Source organism: Nerophis lumbriciformis, linkage group LG07 (assembly GCF_033978685.3).
Source record: "Nerophis lumbriciformis linkage group LG07, RoL_Nlum_v2.1, whole genome shotgun sequence".
NCBI classification, from domain to species: Eukaryota; Metazoa; Chordata; class Actinopteri; order Syngnathiformes; family Syngnathidae; genus Nerophis; species Nerophis lumbriciformis.
The window spans coordinates 13,900,989-13,923,529 of NC_084554.2; the positions used below are offsets into that span (position 1 = coordinate 13,900,989).

Genomic DNA, 22,541 nt, shown 5'->3' on the forward strand with positions numbered 1-22,541 from the left:
CATACCAGAATACCTCCCACTAATGATTATCATTCTCACTTTAAAACTTGTTTTCCTCCCCGTTCTGTGAGCGACACCACGTGACCTATCCTGTGACGTATACGGAAGCTGTGGCAGCAACCATGCCGCACTTTTCTATCCCAAATGTTTACGTGCTCGTTTAAATACTTTCTAGCTGAATTAGTACTACAGAAATATGTCCTTTTTTAAAAGTATTTCCCTGAGACCAGAAGTCATCGATTACCTGAAAGGTGTCTATTTAAACAATGAGGTACGTATCATTTTATAATTGTCTCATTGCAGTGGAAGAAAAAACAAAATACGAGGGGTTTGACTTTGGTCTGAAGACGTAAAACATAGGGGTGTGGGAAAAAATCTATTCGAATTCAAATCGCGATTCTCACGTTGTACGATTCAGTATCGATTCTCATTTTTCAAAAATCAATTTTTATTTTTATTTATTTTAAATGTTTTTTAATTGTTTTTAGTTTTTATTAATCAATCCAACAAAATAATACAAATAAATAGATAACAATGCAATCCAATTCCAAAACCAAACCCGACCCAGCAACACTCAGAACTGCAATAAACAGAGCAATTGAGAAGAGACACAAACACGACACAGAACAATCCAAAAGTAGTGAAACAAAAATGAATATTATCAACAACAGTATCAATATTAGTAACAATTTCAACATAGCAGTGATTAAAAATCCCTCATTGACATTATCATTAGACTTTTATAAAAAAAAATTAAAAAAAGTCCCTACTGGAACCACGACCACATGCGAGTGCAGCGGATTTACACTCTGCTTGTACTTTTCATCTTGCTGTAAGTACACTTCCATGTTTCAGTCCGAGGCTACAAGAGCCGGATGACGTCAATTGCAACCACGCGTTGTACAAAATAAGGGTTCTCTGATATTGTAAACTAATGTCAGTTAATTAATGACACGTGGTGTCACAAATGAATAGACTATGCTACTTTTACTGTGAGGCCATGCATGATACATTTCACAATAAACACAATTTGTGCAAAATAAGACAAGTATTAGCATGTACAATAAAAAAAAAAAAAAAAAAAAAAGATGATACGAATGCAGCTGAGATAGTCTCCAGCACCCACCGCGACCCCGAAAGGAACAAGCGGTAGGAAAAAAATGGATGGATGATACCAGTAACATCCTGTTTCTCAAAACCAATCTGATAGGTGTTGTGTCTGCACACTTGGATGCGATACTGGCGTTTCAGGTGGCTGATAAGGTTCGATGTGTTGACGCGCAATCTTTTTTTTTGCCTGGTTGTGGAATGTTTGTAAAACATTTTGTTGCGAATAAAAGAAAAATCTTCGACTAAAATATTTAAGAGGTCGATCGACGCCATGTTTGTTTAAGTTGAACAAGTTAACTTAAACAAATATATATATATATATTTGTATATATATATACATACATATATATATATATATATATATATATATATATATATATATATATATATATATATATATATATATATATATAAATATGCATATATATGTATTAGAGATGCGCGGTTTGCGGACACAACCGCGTAGTCCGCGGATTATCCGCGGATCGGGCGGTTGAAATAAAAAAAAAAAAGATTTTATCCGCGGGTCGGGCGGTTGAAATAAAAAAAAATTAGATTTTAAATAGATTCAGGCGGGTGGCAGTTAAACCAATTCGGAAATATATATACATAGTTAAATGTTGTTACCCACATACGAAAAACGAGCAGGCACCTGCAGCATATGCCACAACAGAAGAAGAAAAAAAAAAGAGATGGACACTTTTACGGAGCGGAGAAGGGACGCCTCGCCGGGGTCCGGGACCGAGGCCCCTTCCCCCGAGAGGGCCCCACCGGGAGCCGTAGCTGAGGTGATCCGCGAGAAGGGCCCGACGCACGTCCAGGGTCACCACCGCGCCCACCGCACGACACCCTGCCTCATCCGCCTTCGGCGCGGCCGGCGTCACGCGCAGCAGGTAATCAGCTTACCTGCCCGCCACCCCCGTGGCCGGGGGCTCGTAACAGGGGTCACTCCGCGCGCTCCGCCCGCGCAGCTTACCTGCCCGCCACCCCCGTTGCCGGGGGCGCGTAACAGGGGTCACTCCGCGCGCAGTGCGCTCACGAAAGGGGTGGGGCTCACCCTGGTGAGCCGAGTGGGTCACTTTTGGTAAGCAGAACTGGCGCTGCGGGATGAACCGAACGCCGGGTTAAGGCGCCCGATGCCGACGCTCATCAGACCCCAGAAAAGGTGTTGGTTGATATAGACAGCAGGACGGTGGCCATGGAAGTCGGAACCCGCTAAGGAGTGTGTAACAACCCACCTGCCGAATCAACTAGCCCTGAAAATGGATGGCGCTGGAACGTCGGGCCCATACCCGGCCGTCGCCGGTAGCGAGAGCCGCGAGAGCTAGGCCGCGACGAGTAGGATGGCCGCCGCGGTGCGCGCTGAAGCCTCGGGCGCGAGCCCGGGTGGAGCCGCCGCGGGTGCGAGGGACATCGCACCTCCACGCGCTTGGAAGTGCGCTCAGCGCGGCTCCCAGATGATTGAGCACTGGTGTGCGTCTGGGCCGTGACAGCGTGGCACGCATTGAATGTCTCTGCATCAGTCTCCTTTCTTTAACAGGCAAAAGCTTTAAAACCTCACTAATGCCTTGCATCGTCTATATTAGATATATAACAACGGGCGGGTGCGGTGTTGATTAAATGTTAAATTCGGGTGGATGCGGACGACTTTTGTGATGCGGTTGCCGATGAAATAATTGCCTATCCACGCATCTCTAATATGTATATATACATGTATATGTATATATATGTACAGATATTTATATATATATTTACATATATATATATATACGTATATATTTACATATATATATACATATATATTAGGGCTGCAACTAACGATTCATTTGATAATCGATTAATCTGTCGATTATTACTTAGATTAATCGATTAATAATCGGATAAGAGAGACAAACTACATTTATATCCTAGGTTTATAAAAAAAAATTAAAAAAATTTAAAAGCCTCCGCGCATAGCATAGATCCAACGAATCAATGACTAAATTAATCGGCAACTATTTTTATAAACGATTTTATCGATTAGTTGTTGCAGCCCTAATATATATATATACATATATATACATCTATATATATATATATATATATAGACATATGTATATATATGTATATATATACATATATACATATGCATATATATATAAATATATATATATATACACACACATACATACATACATATGCATATATATACATATGCATATATATACACACATATATATGTATATATACATATGCATATATATATAAACATATATATATACATATATACATATGCATATATATATATAAACATATATATATACACATATGCATGTATACATAAACATATATATACATATATATGCATATATATACATATATAAATATGCATATATATACATATATATATATATATATACACACATATATATATGTATATATATACACACATATATATGTATATATATACACACACACATATATATATATATATATATACACACACATATATATATATATATATATATATATATATATATATATATACATATATATATATATGCTGAATATATATATATATATATATATATATATATATATATATATATATATATATATATATATATATATATATATATATATATATATATACAGGGACGTGCACATGATTATAGAGGGGCAGGGGCTCAAAGTCAGAAAAGGGCAGGACATTTTTTTGGGTCCTTTGCACAATATGGAAATTAATGTAAAATTTAATTTGCTAATAGGAAGCTAACTACTTAGCTGTGTGTCCTTTGTAGGTAAAAGTGATTGCCATTTCTTTTGTGTCAACTAATTATTGTCATAATGAGTTAATTCACATTATCATAGGCTTGGAAGACATGAAAAGCAACAAAACACTGGTTTATTATTAGGCTATTTATTGTTAAAGATAAGCACTTTAATATTGAACATTGAACAGTGCAACATGAACTTTGAAAAAAAATACAAAAATAAATACTCAAATGGAGAAAAATTCAATGAGAAAATCTGTCCTTCTTCCCTTAACTTGATGAAAACACCATCAAGTTGTAACTTATGGTCTTTCTCACTTAATGCTCAGACTAAACAACTGAAACGCAATACAGGGCCAAAAATATGGACCAGGGGCCAGTAGAGGGCAGTAGTATGGAGGTCGCCCATACCCAAATATGCTCCTCAATGTAAATTCACAGTAGAGGGCTGTAGGATGGAGGCCACCCATACCCAAATATGCTCCTCAATGTAAATTCAGGGCTTCCATGATGCTAGTACTTGGTTTTAGCCATGCATTAAGAGGTTTGCTACCCTTAGCTGCTTCCTGGCGCTCCTTCTCCTTCCTTTTCTGTATCCTTTCTTTTTTTGGCATTGTGCTGCAGGCATAATCAACATGAATCAAGTTTAAATACAGATGGTAATATTCCTAACAGATAACCTACATCTTATATCCCCAGAATGCTGAAATTATTATTATTATTAATAATAATAATAATAATAATTATTATTATTATTATTATTATTATTATTATTATCATTATCATTCTTCTTATTATTATTATTGTTATTATTATCATTATTATTATTATTATTATTTTGTTAACCCACACAGTAATAGCAAAGTCACAATAAACTTTATATCTAAACCTCTACTGTGAGAGAAATGTGATCCGCCGTAAACACAGTGCATTTTATTTTGAAAATTAACCTGGTGTTTTATTTTGTATTTTGTACACTACTTCCTGTCCCGCACGATCCGCTCTGCTCTGTGCTCAATTGATGCGCCGTGCTCCGACGTCCGGCAAAAACAGAAACTGACACATTGAATAATAGAATAATACAGCGTTTTTCTAAAATATTACCCATATTAGATGCTGAATAAGTGGACGGCGACTAGACCATAACTCACAGGTTCAAGTTGCTCCACTCTCACGTCTCCTCAGGGGCGCAGTTGGCTCTCTCTCCTCTCACTTACTCACTCACTCGCCCTCTCTCTCTCTCTCTCTCTGGCGGAAGCGGCAGGCTCAAACAACCCGGTATTACAAGAAAACGTGGAGTTTTTGTACCGCTGTTTTTTTTTACATCCCTGACAGGAATTTATTAATGTTATTTAAAGAAAAGAAAAAAAAACCAAAAAAAAAAAACACACACACACACACACACACACACACACACACACACACACACACACACACACACACACACACACACACACACACACACACACACACACACACACACAGGCAGAGGGCACTTTTTAAGACGAGGCAAAAAAGGGCAGGGGCTCAAGCACCCATAGGGCCCTATGTGTGCACGTGCCTGTATATATATATATATATATATATATATATATATATATATATATATATTGAAGTGGCGTAAAACACTGAAAGTGATTGTTCCTATAACCCCTTTGTTTCAAATGTTTGTTCCACTTGTGGCGCGGGCATCTTGTCTGACTCACACCATATACACAGCCTTCCTTGTCACGAATTCTTCCTTTTCCCGCTATCCATCCACTAATTCAAACTGATCCAGCAGCGCAATTGAAGATTGTTTTATTTACAAAAATCAAGTAACAGAATACTCGGGAAACAAAATAAATGTTAGCCTATATAAAGCTGAGGTCTACAGACAGGTGAGGTCAAAGACGGTATGCTGGTGCCCGACTGCCAATCACGCGCCCAGCACGCTCCTGCCCCTTATAGGCTTGCGTGGGAACTTTTCACCACCTGCAAAGGGTTCACACTGACATACACACATCAATCACTCAAAATAATAAAATAAACATAGATTCAAGTATGGCTCTATATTTGGCTCCTACACACCGGCCCCTGATTGATCTTTACAGACTCAATCACATACATTAATTTAATGAAAAAAGGAGCCTATTCCATAATAAACAAACAAAAGGCAAAGCCTTGAGAGAAAATAAAGTATATACATTACGCCCCTTGTGCGTGTCTTGTGGTCTGGTCTCCATGACTGACGAGTCAGCTCTCAGCCTCCAGGATGCGGCACAGCTTGGTGATAGGCCTTTCGATGACTGAAGTCTTTGTTTGGAGCTTGACTGACCGGACCAGGCCTCCTCCATCTGGCCGAGTCTCCAGTACTCTGCCCAATGGCCAGGAGCCCCGTGGGGCTGTGGGGTCGACCACCAGGACCACATCTCCTGGCTGCAGGTTGTTCCTCACTTGGGTCCATTTCTGTCTTTCCTGCAGAAGCGCCAGGTACTCCCTTGTCCATCTGTGCCAGAAAAGGTCAGCCATATACTGGACCTGTTTCCAGCGGCGCCTGGCGTAGAGATCCTTTTTCTCGAAGGTGCCAGGGGGAATGATGGGTTGAGTTTTTAGAAGGAGAATGTGGTTTGGGGTCAACGGCTCTAAGTCCTGTGGATCTTGGGAGACTGTGGAGAGGGTACGACTGTTGACGATTCTCTCTTGGGGTAAACGTGCCATTGCTCTAAGGTGCTTTTTCCAATTTGAAAAGGTGGAAAGCAGCTGGCTTGTGGGGGGTTCAGTGTTTACCACTGTAGTGAAGACAGTAGTGTTCTTTCTGACTTCTGGGTCATCCTGTAACACTGACTTGGAGTCCAATGCTTCCTGTGCAGGCCAGCTTTCCTCTGCTTTCCATAAGAAGTCAGGGGCATGTATCCATCTCCTTTGCTGCATGAATCTGCCAGTACTCCGTCCTCTGGAGGCATCAAAAGGTTTATTGTCCTTACTGCCCACATACCTCCATTGAGACAGCTTTGTTTTGAGGGTCACACCTTTGTAGGTGGCTGCACAGTCAAAGACCATCCTGAGTTTCTTCTTTTTGGGGTGGTACAATCTGTGGTGTGGTAGGTACCAAACTTTAGTCTGGCTGAGCTCCTCCTCTGGCACCTCCTCAGCATAGTTGCTTTCCAGAATGTTATTGAGAGATGCAACACACTTCTGTTTGGGTTGCTGGTTCCTTTCCATTTTTCTTTTCAGGCTTTGGAGGCGCTGTTTGGCACTTGGGCGATTGTTGGGCAGGTTGACCGTGGGCTTTCTGAAAGGTAATTTCAGGTTGTAGTGTACGTCCTGTAGCACTGCCTCATTGGCTATCTCTAAAAACTGTTTGTCTTCTACTGACAGCTCAGTCTTTTCCTCTGACACTACTTCACTGAATTCCAGGTTATACTGGGAAATTAGAAGCTCCTCCAGATTTGCAACTGAAATACTGTTCACAGTTGCACTCACTGCCTCACTATTCCGACCTCTAATTGGCCCGTTAACCACCCATCCCAATAGCGTTCTCACTGCATATGGACCCCCACCATGGCTATTTATAACCTCCCATGGCTCTAACAGTTTTGGAGCATTTGTGCCTATCAACAGCTCCACCTTTGAACTGATGCTCGGGAGTATAATGTTGTCTAAATATGGCCATGGTGCTATGTCTTCCTGTTTGGGGATGCTGCTTGTGGTGACTGGCATTTCTTTCTGTGTGAAGACAACAGGAAGAGGTAGGAAATGATTGTTGTCCAGTGCAGACACTTCTAGCCCAGCTACCATGTGAGTTGAGACAGACTTTTTCTGATTTATGGTCCTTAGTAGGATGTGGGTCTTTACTCCCTTTACGTTCAACTGGGACATGAGCTGTTCAGAACAGAAGCTAGCGGAGGATCCAGGGTCAAGGAGAGCATAAACTGAGAGGACTTGGCTGCCCTTCCCTGCCTTAACTTTGACTGGGACAATGGACAGAACACTCTCTTTGTCCCCGGCCCCTATATGGCCACATAGCTCTGTTCCTGCACTGCTTACATCTCTAGAGGGCGTTTCTATCTCTTTTGATACCTTGTCTTTCCTGTCATAATGTAAGACACTTGGGTGAGATTTTTTACACATGCTACATGTGTGACGACTTGGACAAACAGAACTCATGTGCCCTATTGAAAGACAGGCAAAGCATATGCCCTGGCTCTTTAGGAAACTAAGCTTGTCTCTGTGCTGCTTCTTAATGAACAGTCTACACAACTCTAGTGGGTGTTTGTTTTTACAAAGTGGACAAATGGGCTCTGACTCAGACTCTGGCTTGGACTCCATTGGGCTAATAGTAATACTCGTAGCAAAACTACTACCAGCTAACTTTGAGTGTTGTGGCTTTACAGAGGGTCTAGCGCTAGCCTTTCCTATGCTGGCTGACTGATCCTGTACCCTTAGCTCTCCAAAGACTGGATGGGCTGCCACACGAGCTTGCTTTTCTATAAAGCTAACCAGGTCTAAAACCCTCACCCTGCGGTTGTGCTCTTCCTGCTGCTCATAGGCTTTGTTGCGCCATTTCTCCTTCAGCTTGAAGGGCAACTTAAACGCAATGTTTTTCATATTGGCCACTGTGTCCAGTTCGTCCATGTACTCCGTCTCCTCCATGGCATTACAGCAGCTCCTGAGGAACATGGCGTACTCCTGCAAAGATTTGGAATCCTCTGCCCTGATTTGAGGCCAGGTCTGGACCTTATCGAGATAAGCACAGGCAATTTTAAAGTCATGACCAAAGTTCTCTTTTAACAACCTTTTGGCTTTCTGGTAGCCTCTATCTGGTGACATATATTCACAACTTTTGACTAGCTTTTGAGCATGGCCTTTTGTGTACTGGATGAGAAACTGCAACCTGTCCCTGTCATTGTCAGTTTTACTTTCGACCATGTGTTCAAAGGAATGGATGAATGACTTGTACTCCAAGATTTGTCCATCAAAGAGGGGAACACTTCCTTGTGGGAGAGTGGACAGAAGCTGCTGTTTCACAAGAATTTTTGTCAGTTCATTTTGGGCTTCCAGAATTTTGATCAGCTGATTGTTCTGTGTTGAGCTGGGGATGGCTTGTTGAGGTTGGAACTGGAAACTGGCAGGCACAGCTTGGTGAACGGGGGCCTGCTGGGGATAGAGACCGGCAGGCTGACCTGGGGCCTGCAGAGGTAGAACTGGGACCTGCTGCAGTTGAGTTGGGGCCTGCTGAGGTTGGGGTTGGAGTTGGAGGCTGGCATGCTGAATTGGGGCCTGTTGAGGTTGGAAGCTGGCAGGTGGAACTTGGGGTATAGATGCATCGAACAGAGTAGTGGGGAACTGCATCTGAACTCCTTCCTTGGGCCTAACCACTGGGCCTCCCACAGGTGAACCACACCCTGATGGATCAAATGCTACCCCTGTAACCACTGCTCTCTGATCTGCACCATGCACCACTAAACCTTCTACTTCCCTCAAGTAGTTAATTTTAGCATTAGCCGCCTCTATTTCTGTTTTCAACTCCAAAGCCTCTCTTTTTTTTTTGCACATTAACTCCTGTTCTTCAATACCATGCTTTTCCTGCAACCTTGCTGCCCTGGCTGTCAAAGCAGCCTTCTCCACCTCCACTCTAATCCGCAATGATGAAGAGAAATTATTGGATGACCGTCCTGAACTGGAGGACTTGACTGATGCCTCCCTGCTTGACACTATGCCTGGATGACCAGTTAGTTCATGCCTATATAGGCTGTCCGCCGCTTCTAAATTGTCCTTAAAATGACCAGTTAATAAATCACTGTCTTTAGATATAGCAATGTCCTTAGGTGGAGGAGCACAGGTGTGGGTTGAGGGGTTTTCAAGATCTGATATCCATCGGGACACCTCAGCTTCAAAGGCATCTATAAGAGCAATTTTAGGCTGATACCATGTTTGGTCATCATCCCTTCGCTCGTCTGGCTCTAAACCTTCAGAATATGATCTGTGCAGAGATTTAAACTCCATTAGGAATTCATTAAACTTGCTCATATTTATTTTCACTTCTTTTAAAGCCTCTGCATCCTCCATCAAATTGCGCACAATGTTCATTCGCCTTGTTATGTGTGACATTTTGCCTATTCTGGCGGCGCGTACACGAGAAGCCTCCTGCGCAATTGACGTCATTTCCTCTCCTTCGGCTGAATTATTAGCTGACATTTTCCTCTTTTAATCAACAAAAATCCTTCACTTGGTGCATCAAAAAACATTTACACTTCCAAGCGAATATAAAAGGTTTCAATAACAGTCTTTATCCTTTTGGGGAATTAAATGTCCGTTCACGGGCCGTCGGGCGCGCGCGCGCGCAAGCCCGTCACCAAATGTTTGTAATGCAACCTTTAAAAATCATTACGCGGTGATCGCGGTCCCAAAAATAAACTTTTCTTGCATGATAATGTCCAGAAAAACTCACTTTATATTACTATAGAGTCCTTTTAACGAATGAGTTTGATGGTTTATCACAAACCTTAAATTAAAGAAGTCCTTTGTTCTTCTGCACCAAGCATGCGCTTTTGGCCTTGCTTCCTGCCTGGTGCGCAATCCTGTCGGCTGTACTTCCACAGCACGTCTTTGACAACTTGAAGTGGCGTAAAACACTGAAAGTGATTGTTCCTATAACCCCTTTGTTTCAAATGTTTGTTCCACTTGTGGCGCGGGCATCTTGTCTGACTCACACCATATACACAGCCTTCCTTGTCACGAATTCTTCCTTTTCCCGCTATCCATCCACTAATTCAAACTGATCCAGCAGCGCAATTGAAGATTGTTTTATTTACAAAAATCAAGTAACAGAATACTCGGGAAACAAAATAAATGTTAGCCTATATAAAGCTGAGGTCTACAGACAGGTGAGGTCAAAGACGGTATGCTGGTGCCCGACTGCCAATCACGCGCCCAGCACGCTCCTGCCCCTTATAGGCTTGCGTGGGAACTTTTCACCACCTGCAAAGGGTTCACACTGACATACACACATCAATCACTCAAAATAATAAAATAAACATAGATTCAAGTATGGCTCTATATTTGGCTCCTACACATATATATATATATATATATACATACAGTGCCGGCCCAAGCCTCCATGGGGCCCTAAGCAAAATTTGATTTTGGGGCCCTCTATTTCTGCCAATAATATTGATTGTTGATCATTCACACACCTACTATAAACTCATTGCGGCTCTGGCAGTGTTGTTTACATTATCCTATTGTCAGCCTGGCATGTCTTTACAAATGACATGTCATTTATAAAGATATGGGGGTGGCCCAGTTAAGAACATAAATAATACCAATGAATGAACGAATGATGTCCAGAGTGCCACATATGGTTCCTAATCTTAAAATGTAGAAAACATTCAGCTACAAGAGTGGCCTGGGGTTGAACAGTCCAAGTGATGAAGCTTTGTATTTACAGTAAAAGTGTCATCTTGTCTCATCAGTCTTGTACATATTAGTCTTTAATTACTAGTTTATATTTTTAGTTAATTGTTCATATTTAATGTTTACTTTGTACAAAGAGAGCGCAGTCTACTGAAGTTAAATTCATCAATAGTTTTCCCCTTTGAAAGACGCAAGGCAAATTCCTTCCATTTCACCATGTTGCTACAATGATCTTCACTGTTTTCATGCTGTTTCAGCAGTGCACCTATGTTGACCCAATCCCGCTGTCCCTCGGCTGCCACTTTTAAGGACTTTTTGGAAAATAATTTGCAGCAAAAGCAATAGACTGCATCTTTACTTCTTGAATAAGTCAGCCAGCTACGCTTGACTTTTTCCCCATTGACGAGCTGTCTGTAGGTGTAATGATAATGAAAACTTTGGCCATCATGCCGTTCGGGGAATGAAAAGTTCTCCTTAATAGACAGTGGTCCTCTGATCACCTGCTCAGTCCTGTCTGAATCTGAGAGGAAAGAAGGCCACTCAGCTGGGTCAACTGGCGGAGCTGATGATGGTCCATGGTGTGAAGGGGACGTTGTGGTGGAAGTTGCCGAGGAAGTGACCAAAGAAAGACAATGACTAAAAAAGAAGGACCTATAAGGTCATTAAATTGCACTGTTGGACATAATTATTAATCTCAGAATGTTCTGCAGTACAATGAGCAATTATAAAGGGTGTTTTGCAGTTAACTTACTAGATAAATCAGCTGTGGTTTCAGACATGGAGGGGACAGTGGGCACAGAGGATGGAGGTGTGTGAGAGAGCACTGTAGAGGATGGAGATGGACCTAAGATGAAATACATACATACATACATATAGGCACACATATTAATGAGATACTTTGACTATATTAATTTCCCTTCAGGTGTAATGTTTATACTAAGAAATTAAATGTATACTGTACGGTGACAGTCTTTTCCTCACCTGATTCATCACTCACAGTTGAGCCTGAGGATGTGGACTGGCTCTGGGCTGATTCTGTGCCTCCAAAGTATTTTAACAATGCTCCTGGGGAAGTTTCACATGACTTAGGAGTTGATGTAAAAAATAATGTTTATTTTACTCACATAAATTACCGTGCTCTGCTGCAAACAATTTGTGCAAACAACATATCTCACTAGTAACCTGATGCTAAAAACATATTGCTAGCACCGCGCTAGCTAGCTAACGTCACCTAGCTAAAGCTAATTACAGCTACAAATCTCTTTGATGAACTTTTTATTACCAAGTCATGCAAACATACCTTTATCATGGCATTTTTTCTCCTCTTCCACTTTCTTCTTCTTCCTTTTTTCTGCACCTGAAGGATATGTCCTTTTTTGTGACATTGTTTTGCCTCTATCTGCGCTTTTGATGCCCAGTGCGCACTGGCATTGCACGGCAGGCGGCAAACGTCACAGGTGCAGCAGAGGCAGCTTTACATTTAAAGAGAGGCAGGAAGAATCACTAGGCCTAGATCAGCAGCAGCACTCTGTTGACCTAAAATTGTGTTTTTGTACAATAATATATCTTTGATCATTTAGAAATCATCAGTCAGACTCGTACATGCAAAAAATAAAAAATACATTTTTTTTGTTAATTGCTTTTGGGGGCCCCCTGGTGGCCGCGGGGCCCTAAGCAAGCGCTTAGTACGCTTATGTCTTGGGCCGGCTCTGTATATATATATATATATATATATGCATATGTTGGACATTGCGACACAGCTTTCGATTTGTCTGTATGTGTGCCGTATGGACCGTGTGAAGTGAAGTGATTTATATTTATGTAGCGCTATTCTCTGGTGAAGCAATTATATTGCTGTGGACCTTATACCCACATTTTAATATCCCTTATTTCATCTTCTAGAAATAAACTTGGGACAGTCCATGGGCTATATAGTTTGGAGACCGCTGAATTCAGAAATTCTTTGGCCTACCACTAGATGGAGCCAGAGTGCTACAAATCGTAAGGTGGCACCTGGGGTGGCCAATAAAGTTCTGTGGTCGCCCCAGACCTCTGCCGAGACACGCGTCAGACCAGTATCTCCCACCAGAAGATGATCAATGTTTTATTCGTCTTTCCTTCCTGTTCAGCTGTTGGCATCTGTGGGCCCTCAGAAGGCACAACGCCATTTTGAGACGCTGCTCAGCTGCCTGTCACACCCGCCTTCTTACACCTGCGTGCGAGCCAGCGTCCACCTGGCGCCGCTGGGCGAGATCCAACACAAGCTTTACGAGGAGCTGACCAAGGTGAGTTGTTTCCCGCGTGAAGTCCAACGGTCGCGTTCACATGTTTTTGCCCACGTTGGACAGCGGGGGGAGGGGCCGGATGCAGTTATGCACCCCGGCATTCCAGACGTGCTGCTGCTTCCTGTGGACGGGCCCAGGTGTGTGAGACGCACGTGACGCAAGGCGCTAATCAGGAAGTAACGTCGCGTCCTCCCTCAGGTGTGTGCAGCAGCTCAGCAAGGAGGTGGTGGTGGGCGCTCAGTGTGGGAACGCCGTGTTGAGGGGCGCTCACGTCTTCACCCCCGGGATGCTGGCCTGCCCCAAAAGTGAGCTTCTTTCCCCCGAGAAGAGGAAAAGACGTAAACTCACCTGTGAGCGTCTGTGTGCTGTTAGATATGAAGGCTGGAGACGCCGTGTCCGTCTTCTCCGACTTGGAGGGCAAGTGCACACGAGGAGCGCTCAGCTTCCAGGGGAGGAAAGTCTTTGTGGGAAACGGAGTGGCGGAAAAGGACCGCGCCAGCATTTTTTGTTCCGGTGACCCCACCAGGTGAGTTTTTGGTGTGTGGCATCAAAACAGCGGCAAAATGTTGTGCTGGTTTTATTTGACACACTTCATAAGGATCATTTTGTCTAAAGACTACTCTTCACAAGCCACTCAGTTGGACAGCAACAGTCCTCCTGGATTGGCTCCGACCAGGAGACGTTTTTAAATGACCATTTTGAAATCTGGCCCCTAAGTGCCAAAAGGAGGGACCGTGGGGCCAACAAGCGAGCGACACATTACAAGTAGAGATGTCCGATAATGGCTTTTTTGCCGATATTGTCCAACTCTTAATTACCAATTCCGATATCAACCGATACCGATATATACAGTCGTGGAATGAACACATTATTATGCCTAATTTTGTTGTGATGCTCCGCTAGATGCATTAAACAATGTAACAAGGTTTTCCAAAATAAATCAACTCAAGTTATGGAAAAAAATGCCAACATGCCACTGCCATATTTATTATTGAAGTCACAAAGTGCATTATTTTTTTTAACATGCCTCAAAACAGCAGCTTGGGATTTGGGACATGCTCTCCCTGAGAGAGCATGAGAAGGTTGAGGTGGGTGGGGTTGGGGAGGGGGGGGGGTTTAGGGGGTAACGGGGGGTGTATATTGTAGCGTCCCGGAAGAGTTAGTGCTGCAAGGGATTCTGGGTATTTGTTCTGTTGTGTTTATGTTGTGTTACGGTGCGGATGTTCTCCCGAAATGTGATTGTCACTCTTGTTTGGTGTGGGTTCACAGTGTGGCGTATATTTGTAACAGTGTTAAAATGGTTTATACGCCCACCCTCGGTGTGACCTGTATGGCTGTTGACCAAGTATGCTTTGCATTCACTTGTGTGTGTGGAAAGCCGTAGCTATTATGGGGGGTTTAGGGGGTAACGGGGGGTGTATATTGTAGTGTCCCGGAAGAGTTAGTGCTGCAAGGGATTCTGGGTATTTGTTCTGTTGTGTTTATGTTGTGTTACGGTGCGGATGTTCTCCCGAAATGTGATTGTCACTCTTGTTTGGTGTGGGTTCACAGTGTGGCGCATATTTGTAACAGTGTTAAAGTTGTTTATACGGCCACCCTCGGTGTGACCTGTATGTGACTTGTGTGTGCGAAAAGCCGTAAATATTATGTGATTGGGCCGGCACGCAAAGGCAGTGCCTTTAAGGTTTATTGGCGCTCTGTACTTCTCCCTACGTCCGTGTACACAGCGGCGTTTTTAAAAGTCATAAATTTTACTTTTTGAAACCGATACCGATCATTTTGAAACCGATACCGATCATTTCCGATATTACATTTTAAAGCATTTATCGGCCGGCAGTCCGATATTATCGGACATCCCTGTTTGAAACCATATGGAACTTTGCGCTCGTAGGGAAAGACACATTGCAAGCGCAAACAAGAGTTTTCGCGCGGGCAAAAAGACGCCACACAAGTCCACACAGGTGCAGAGTGTACTTTTTACATACGCAGGCAAAACTTTGTGCTCGTAGAGGAAAGACGAATGGCGAGCGTTGCAGGTGGGCCAAAAGAGGGCGTGCAAGTGCAAAATGAGTCTGCAAGCATGCAGAGTGTGGTTTTACTGGCAGTGTTTAAGAAGCAGCTTCATGGTAATACTTTGTTGTTCCAGAGGTGTCGGCGTCCGCATGACTGAGCCGCTTTATGCCACGCCCTCCTTTGACGGGCTCCTCCCCCAGCTGGTCTTCTTACAGGTAGGTGGGTCATGTGACTCCACCAGCTTGTTGGCGTCCTAAAGTTTTGACCCTTGTGGGCAGAACCTTCCCTCGGTGGTTGTGGGTCACGTGCTGGGGCCTCGCCCTGGAGAGCGTATCCTGGACATGTGTGCCGCCCCGGGGGGAAAGACGTGCCACATCGCCGCCCTCATGGGGGACCAGGTGCGTGCGTGGGGCGGGACTTGCAGCGTCCACAACAACGTGGACGTGTTTGTCTCCAACAGGGTGAGGTCGTGGCTTTGGAGCGGATCCCAAACAAGATGGAGCTTATTCGTCAAAACGCTGAAATGTTGCAGTTGCGTTGCATTAAAGCATTTTGCTTCAACAGCACTCGTGCGGCGAGCGAGCATTCAGCCAAAGACGCTGAAGGTAACAACACAACACCCCTCCATCTATGCAAGTAGTCAGTGTGCAGCTTCTTCTTCTCCAGAACCGCCGTTTCACCCCGAGAGCTTCGATCGGGTCCTGCTGGACGCTCCGTGCAGCGGCCTCGGACAGAGACCCAACATGGCGAGCACCTGGAGCCTGAAGGAGATCTGCTCCTTTCCGCCGCTGCAGCGCAAGCTGTTTCACGCAGTAAGTGATTGCTGCTCTTTCACCAGCAGGTGGCGACAAAGACTCCTACTACTGGCGCCCCTTACAAAAAAAAAGATCTTTTTTGGCGGGCCTGTTGTTAATAAACACTGTTTCATGTACTCTATTTTAATATATATATTATAAATGAGTATATCTATGTATATTTTACGTTTTCTATTTTATGCTTTATTTATTTTACTAGTCTAAGTATTGTATTTCATAGACATTTTATACTATTTCATATATTTTATTTTATATTCTATTTTATGGATATTTACGTATTTTATGTATTAAATTGTATGTAAAAATTTCGTTATATATTTTATAACAGTAAATTCAATTTTATAGAAAATGCATTTTTGTATATATTATATATACAGTATATTTTACTATATTCTAGTCTATATTTTCTATTTTATCCCTACTCTATTTTATGTTTTTATTTTGAATGTATTCTATTCATTGTTTTATTTTATGTATACTATTTTATACATTTTCTTTATATATATATATATATATATATATATATGTGTATATATGTATATGAACATATGTATATATACATGTATATCTACATTAATATGTGTATATATACATGTATGTATGTATATATATATATATCTATATTGTGTATATACTGTATATATATATATATATATTATGTATACACGTGTATATATATTATGTATATATATATATACACATATATATTATATACATATATATATATATATGTATATACATATACATACATATATACAGTGTATATATACTGTATATTAGGGCTGTGAATCTTTGGGTATCTTTTGGGCACCACACGATTCGATTCAGAATAGATTCTCGATTCAAAATCAATACTTTTTTAATAACATTGGGTGCCAGTTCTATGATTAACTACATTCCGCCACAACTCTGATAAATGTATAATATTACTTAAAAGAAACTTGGTTTTGTTTAATAAAATTCTACCTAAAGATGTAATAAAGTCAGATACAAATAAGGCAACAAAAGAAGCATCCAATACTTTTTTTTTCTAAAGTAAATCTGTACAGCAGATATGATCCTCGACATCAACTATATGACTTGTCTGAGTGGCTCGACAGGACAGATTCAACAAAATAAAGATTTGTGTTTTGTTTTAATCAATAAATAATCGTTCCAAGTAAGAATCATGATATATATATATTGTGTGCTTACTGTGTACATATTTACACACACAATTGTTTAACAGTGTCTTCTATTTTGGATAGGATACAATTTAGTATACTGTAATATATTTTATATCTATTTTGTATATACTATTTTATGATTTTTTTAGAAATTTAATATTTTATATATAATATTTTACAGTATAAATTTGATATAAATACTATTTTATTATTCAACACACCTTGCCTGTTAACATTTTATTGAATTTTGACCAATTTTATACTATTTTGTATTTCTTACAGGCGGTGCAGCTGCTAAAAAGGGGCGGAGTTCTGGTGTACAGCACGTGCACGGTGACGCTGGCGGAAAACGAGGAGCAGGTGGCGTGGGCCCTGCGCACCTTCCCTTGCCTCAGGCTGCAGCCTCAGGTAAGGACCCCCACTTCTTTCGCCTACGCCCCAAAACGAAACCTTAACAGAGCTTCCCCCCGCAGGAGCCTCACGTCGGCGCCGAGGGAATGGCGGGGGCGGGTCTGGCGCCGGAACAGCTCCGCCTGCTCCAGAGGTTCCGGCCCGAGCTAAACTGGCAGCAGGCAGACGAGGGTGCGCCCCTCACTTGCAGGGCCAACAGTGACACCATTGGCTTTTTTATTGCCAAATTCCAGAAAAGTGACTCCTCAGAAGATGTGACATGCAAAGATGACCAATCGCCACTAGATGCCGACATGAATTCATTAGAAATCTCTTGTGTAACCAATAAGGTTCCAGTGGAGCTGCTGCACTAAAAAGCGCTACAGCAGCGTTTAGAAGCGTTGCCATGGAAACCGTCGCAGTCTCAGCGTTCAAGTAAACAAAGCCGTCTGCAGGCCATGTATGGAGAAGCTGCGGCAGTCGCCATGGCAACAGTGACGACACCGCTGCCATGGCGACGGCGGCACGTGGAAGTGCAGAACCAGGAAGTGTCGTGTGCAGAAAGAGGTCACGAGAGGTAGAGAAAAAAGGAATTATTTATGGATGTTTGTCTGGCAAACTGCAGAAGACCCTCAGACTCGCCATGAAAGGCAAACTAACCAACTTTTTTTTTTTTTTTTTTTTTTTTGAAACGTTGCCATGACGACCGGGGAGGCCTCCCTTTTAATTTTTCAGCAGCGTTCCGCTTCACAAAAAAAACTATTTATAGATGCCACAGCCTGGGTGTTCTCAAAAGAGCACACGTTGTTTTATTGTGCACCGTTGAAAAAGCTGCAGCGCCACCAATGTAGCATACAAATAAATGTTGGGGTTTGCTCTTTTTTTACAATTGTCCAAGAGGAGCAAATGATAAAGTGAGGGGTTGTAAACAAGACGACTCGAGCGGAAGCCATCATTTTGCATTCAGTTGACAAGAATTAGACTAGAAAAACAGTATAAGAACACAAGATAGAACAGAAAGTTACATGAATCCAAAATAAACCTACTTATTTTACTGCATAATTAGCCTGACTTTCATTAAAGATATTGCCCAAATATGTATTTTAACGACATTTATTTTCAACCTTCATGCTAACGCTGCTTTTTAGACGACTGGGAAGACTTAAGACTACGTTCACACTGCTGGTTTGGGTTGAATCCAATATATGTGTTGATATTTAAAAAAAACTGTGATTTCTAACGGCCCCTGAAGTAAACAGAATGAGCACGTGACATCGTGACGTCACACAGAAGTAAGGCTCCAAGTCTCGTAGGTATTGTATCCAGCCGGAGTCAACATCTTTTTAACCGAATTATTTGTTGTAAAAGATTAAGAAAGAAGATAATTCGTTTTTTCTCTCGCTGTTTGTGGCGCATGGGCTTCTTTTTGCGACCGTCTATTTTGGCGAAGAGTAATGACATTGTCGCTTTTTGATGACCGCGACCCGGCCTGCGTCGAATTAAAAATAAATGTTTGACTGTTCACGTTGACATTAAAAAAAAAAGTCACATACATTTTACAAATGGGCAAAAAAAAAAATCGCAATTGACCTGCAGTGTGAACGTAGCTATACACGAAAAGTGCATTGGAAGTTTTTAGGAGCACATGGACATACGTGAATGACAGAAATAAAGGAGGAATTCCAAATAATCGGCGACATTCCCTAAAAAAAAAAAAAAAAAAAGAATCATATATGCACAATTTAATTAACTGTAAAACAAATAGTTGTATTAATCTAATTTCGTAATTAACATTTAAAATATTGATGAAATCGGGATCTTGATTTCATTTACATTGAATAATGAAAAAAATAGCATTTGTTGCCGGTCCCTGCTTGCTAACATTAGACTTCACAATAAAATACAAAGGTACCTCAGGATATGTCGTTTACAAGTCTGTCTCTCAGCTAATCGTAAATTAAGTTAAGTTACAAGCCTCCCCACTCCCCAGCGTAGCGAATGTCACGCTAAATCCCGTAAAATCCGACCAAAACATCCAGTTTTACTCACTAGCATTAGCTTATAGCCAGAGATAATTTCGTATTCCAACCATGGAAAGGAAGAAAGTGAGGGTGAAGGACAGTGCTGAAAATAAGAGGATGATTAAATTGAAAAAAGAAGTCATCAAAAACATGACTAGTCTGCACCATACTGAATGAGTCCATAACACCAGCCAGGAATGTTAAAATAATATCTAAACACCAACATTTATCCATGAAAATATGGAGAAGCTGCTTATGGTGTTTGACAGCAAGGGCCCAGGAAATAAATATAGAAGTCAACTCTACAAAGGAAATGCTGTACATTATTATTACATAACTTTATAAAATGACTGTAGTTATTTGTACTACATTCTATTGTATTTCTTAATACAATTTGAAGTATTTTCTTTTTAAATGGTTTATATGGTAAAATTGTGCTGTTTTGGTGGTCAAGCACCGATTAATTTATTTGAATGGATTTCAACAGGCGACGCTGAGGAGTTTGCGTGTCCCAGTGATCCTAAGAAATAAGTTCTTGGGGGATTCTGTGCCTCTGGTGGGGTTTCCTACGACAAGCAGGTCCTATGGGGCACAACCAGAAGAGGGAACGTAAATCCACCCCTCCAATGGGATCACCACTAATGGGAAAGGCTATTTGGGGTCGGGTGCATTGTGAGCTGGGCAGCAGCCGAAGGTATGGGGACCTTGGCGGTCTTATCCTCAGCTGCAAAAGCTAGCTCTTAGGACGTGGAATGTCACTTCTCTAGTGGGAGAAGGAGACTGAGCTTGCAAACGTAAAGCAAGGGCTCTGGAATCATTCCTTTCGAGAGGTTCTGGACTTCCTTCCATTGTGGTGTTGCAATCAGTGAGCGGGGACAGGCAATACTTGTTTCCCCCTGGCTCATAGCTCGTACGTTGGAGTTTAACCCAGAAGACAAGAGGGTTGACTCCTTCCGCCTTCAGGTGGGGAACGAGTCCCACACTTTTTGAATCCCCTAGAGGCAGTACTGGAGAGTGCTCCCTCAAGCGATTGCCTCGTTCTGCTAGGGGACTTCAACGCTCACGTTGGAAATGACAGTGAGGCCTCGAGAGGCATGATTAGGAGGAATGGCTGCCCGGATCTAAACCCGAGTGCTTTTTTGTAACTGGACTTTTATGCTAGTCAAATATTGTTCATAACAAACAGAATGTTAATGCGTAATGGTGTCCGTATGTGCACCTGGTACCAGGACACCGTGGGCTGCAGTTCGATGATTGCCTTTACGGTTGTGCCGTCGGACTTGGACTCAGTCCCACGTCTTGGACGCTGAGGGGAAGAGAGGATGGAACTTTCAACTGATCACATTCGGATGGGGGAGGACTTCCCTGCCAGGACCAAACCCATTGTGAGGGTCTCCCGTCAGGGAGTTTTAATTTCCACCTCTAGAAGAGCTTCGAGCATGTTCCGAGAGAGGTGGGAGACATTGAGTGGGCCATGTTCCGTACCTCTATTGGCGAGGCAGCCGATCGGAGCTGTGGGCACAAGGTGGTTGGTGCCTGTCGTGGCGGTTATCCCAGAACAACCTGGGGGACACTGGCGGCGAGGGATGCCGTCAAACTGAAGGAAGGTATTTTTGGCTTATGGTACTCTGGAGGCAACTGACAGGTACTCGACAGTCCAAGCGGTGTGTGGCTTTGGCGGATGTCAAAGCAAAAATTCAGACATGGCAGGAGTTCAGTGAAACCATGGAGAACTTCTTCCGAAGTGCTTCGAAGATATTCTGGATCTTCCCCCTCCGTTTTAGGAAGGAGAATCAGTGCACCGTCATCATTGTGTATAAGGGGATGTGTGCTGCTGACTTTGACTTGGAATGTTGTGAATCGGTGGAAGCAATACTTGGAAGACATCCTCAATCCGACTTATACGCCTTCTATGAAGAAGCAGTGCCTGTTGACTCTGTAGTGGGCTCTCCTAACTCTGGGGCTGAGGTTGCCGAGGTAGTTAAGAAGCTCTTCGGTGGCAAGGCCTTGGGGGTGGATGAGATCTTCCCAGATTTCCTTAAAGCTCTGGATGCTGTGGGGCTGTCTTGGTTGACAAGACTCTGCAGGATTGCTTGGACATCAGGAGCGGTACCTCTGGATTGGTTGACCGGGATGGTGGTTTTCCTCCCATCAAAAAGGGGACTGGGGGTTGTATTCCAACTATCGTGGGATCACACTCCTCAGCCTTCCTAGTAAGGTCTATTCAGGTGTACTGGACAGGTGGCTACGCTGGATATTCAAAGCTCAGATTCAAGAGAAGCAGTGTGATTTTCGTCCTGGTCGTGAAACTGTGGACCAGCTCAAAATTTTTGGAAGAGTCCTTGAGGGTGCATAGAGTTTGCCAAATCAGTCTAAATGTGTTTTCTGGACTTGGAGAAGGCATTCGACCGTGTCCGTCGGGAAGTCCTTTGGAGAGTGCTCCAGGAATATCAAACAGTCTGATGGTTGCATTCCGCTCGCTGTACGATTTGTGTCAACCATTTGGATGCATCGTAAGTTGGACCTGTTTCTAGCGAGGGTTGGACTCTGTCGGTGCTGCCTGACAGAATTTTAACATGCAGTCAAGGTG

The 22,541-nt window shown here is 42.5% G+C and overlaps 1 protein-coding gene across 1 annotated transcript; it reads left to right on the forward strand.

The window, feature by feature from the left end:
* Window positions 1-86: 86 nt before the first annotated feature.
* Window positions 87-18,864, forward strand: nsun6 (NOP2/Sun RNA methyltransferase 6). The gene is made up of 11 exons (XM_061965778.2): window positions 87-271; window positions 13,391-13,546; window positions 13,610-13,683; window positions 13,745-13,851; window positions 13,919-14,072; window positions 15,693-15,774; window positions 15,838-15,957; window positions 16,020-16,164; window positions 16,226-16,371; window positions 17,823-17,948; window positions 18,014-18,864. Exons 1-11 carry the CDS (start codon window positions 197-199, stop codon window positions 18,302-18,304), a joined length of 1,476 nt encoding a protein of 491 aa, XP_061821762.1. The 5' UTR covers window positions 87-196; the 3' UTR covers window positions 18,305-18,864.
* The last annotated feature ends 3,677 nt before the right edge of the window (window positions 18,865-22,541 follow it).

Coding starts and splice junctions, on each gene's coding strand:
- nsun6 (XM_061965778.2), top strand. CDS start 197: ATGTCCTTTTTTAAAAGTATTTCCCTGAGACCAGAAGTCATCGATTAC. Junction 13,852..13,918: donor GATGCTGGCCTGCCCCAAAA/GTGAGCTTCTTT, acceptor GTGTGCTGTTAG/ATATGAAGGCTGGAGACGCC. Junction 15,958..16,019: donor CCGCCCTCATGGGGGACCAG/GTGCGTGCGTGG, acceptor TGTCTCCAACAG/GGTGAGGTCGTGGCTTTGGA.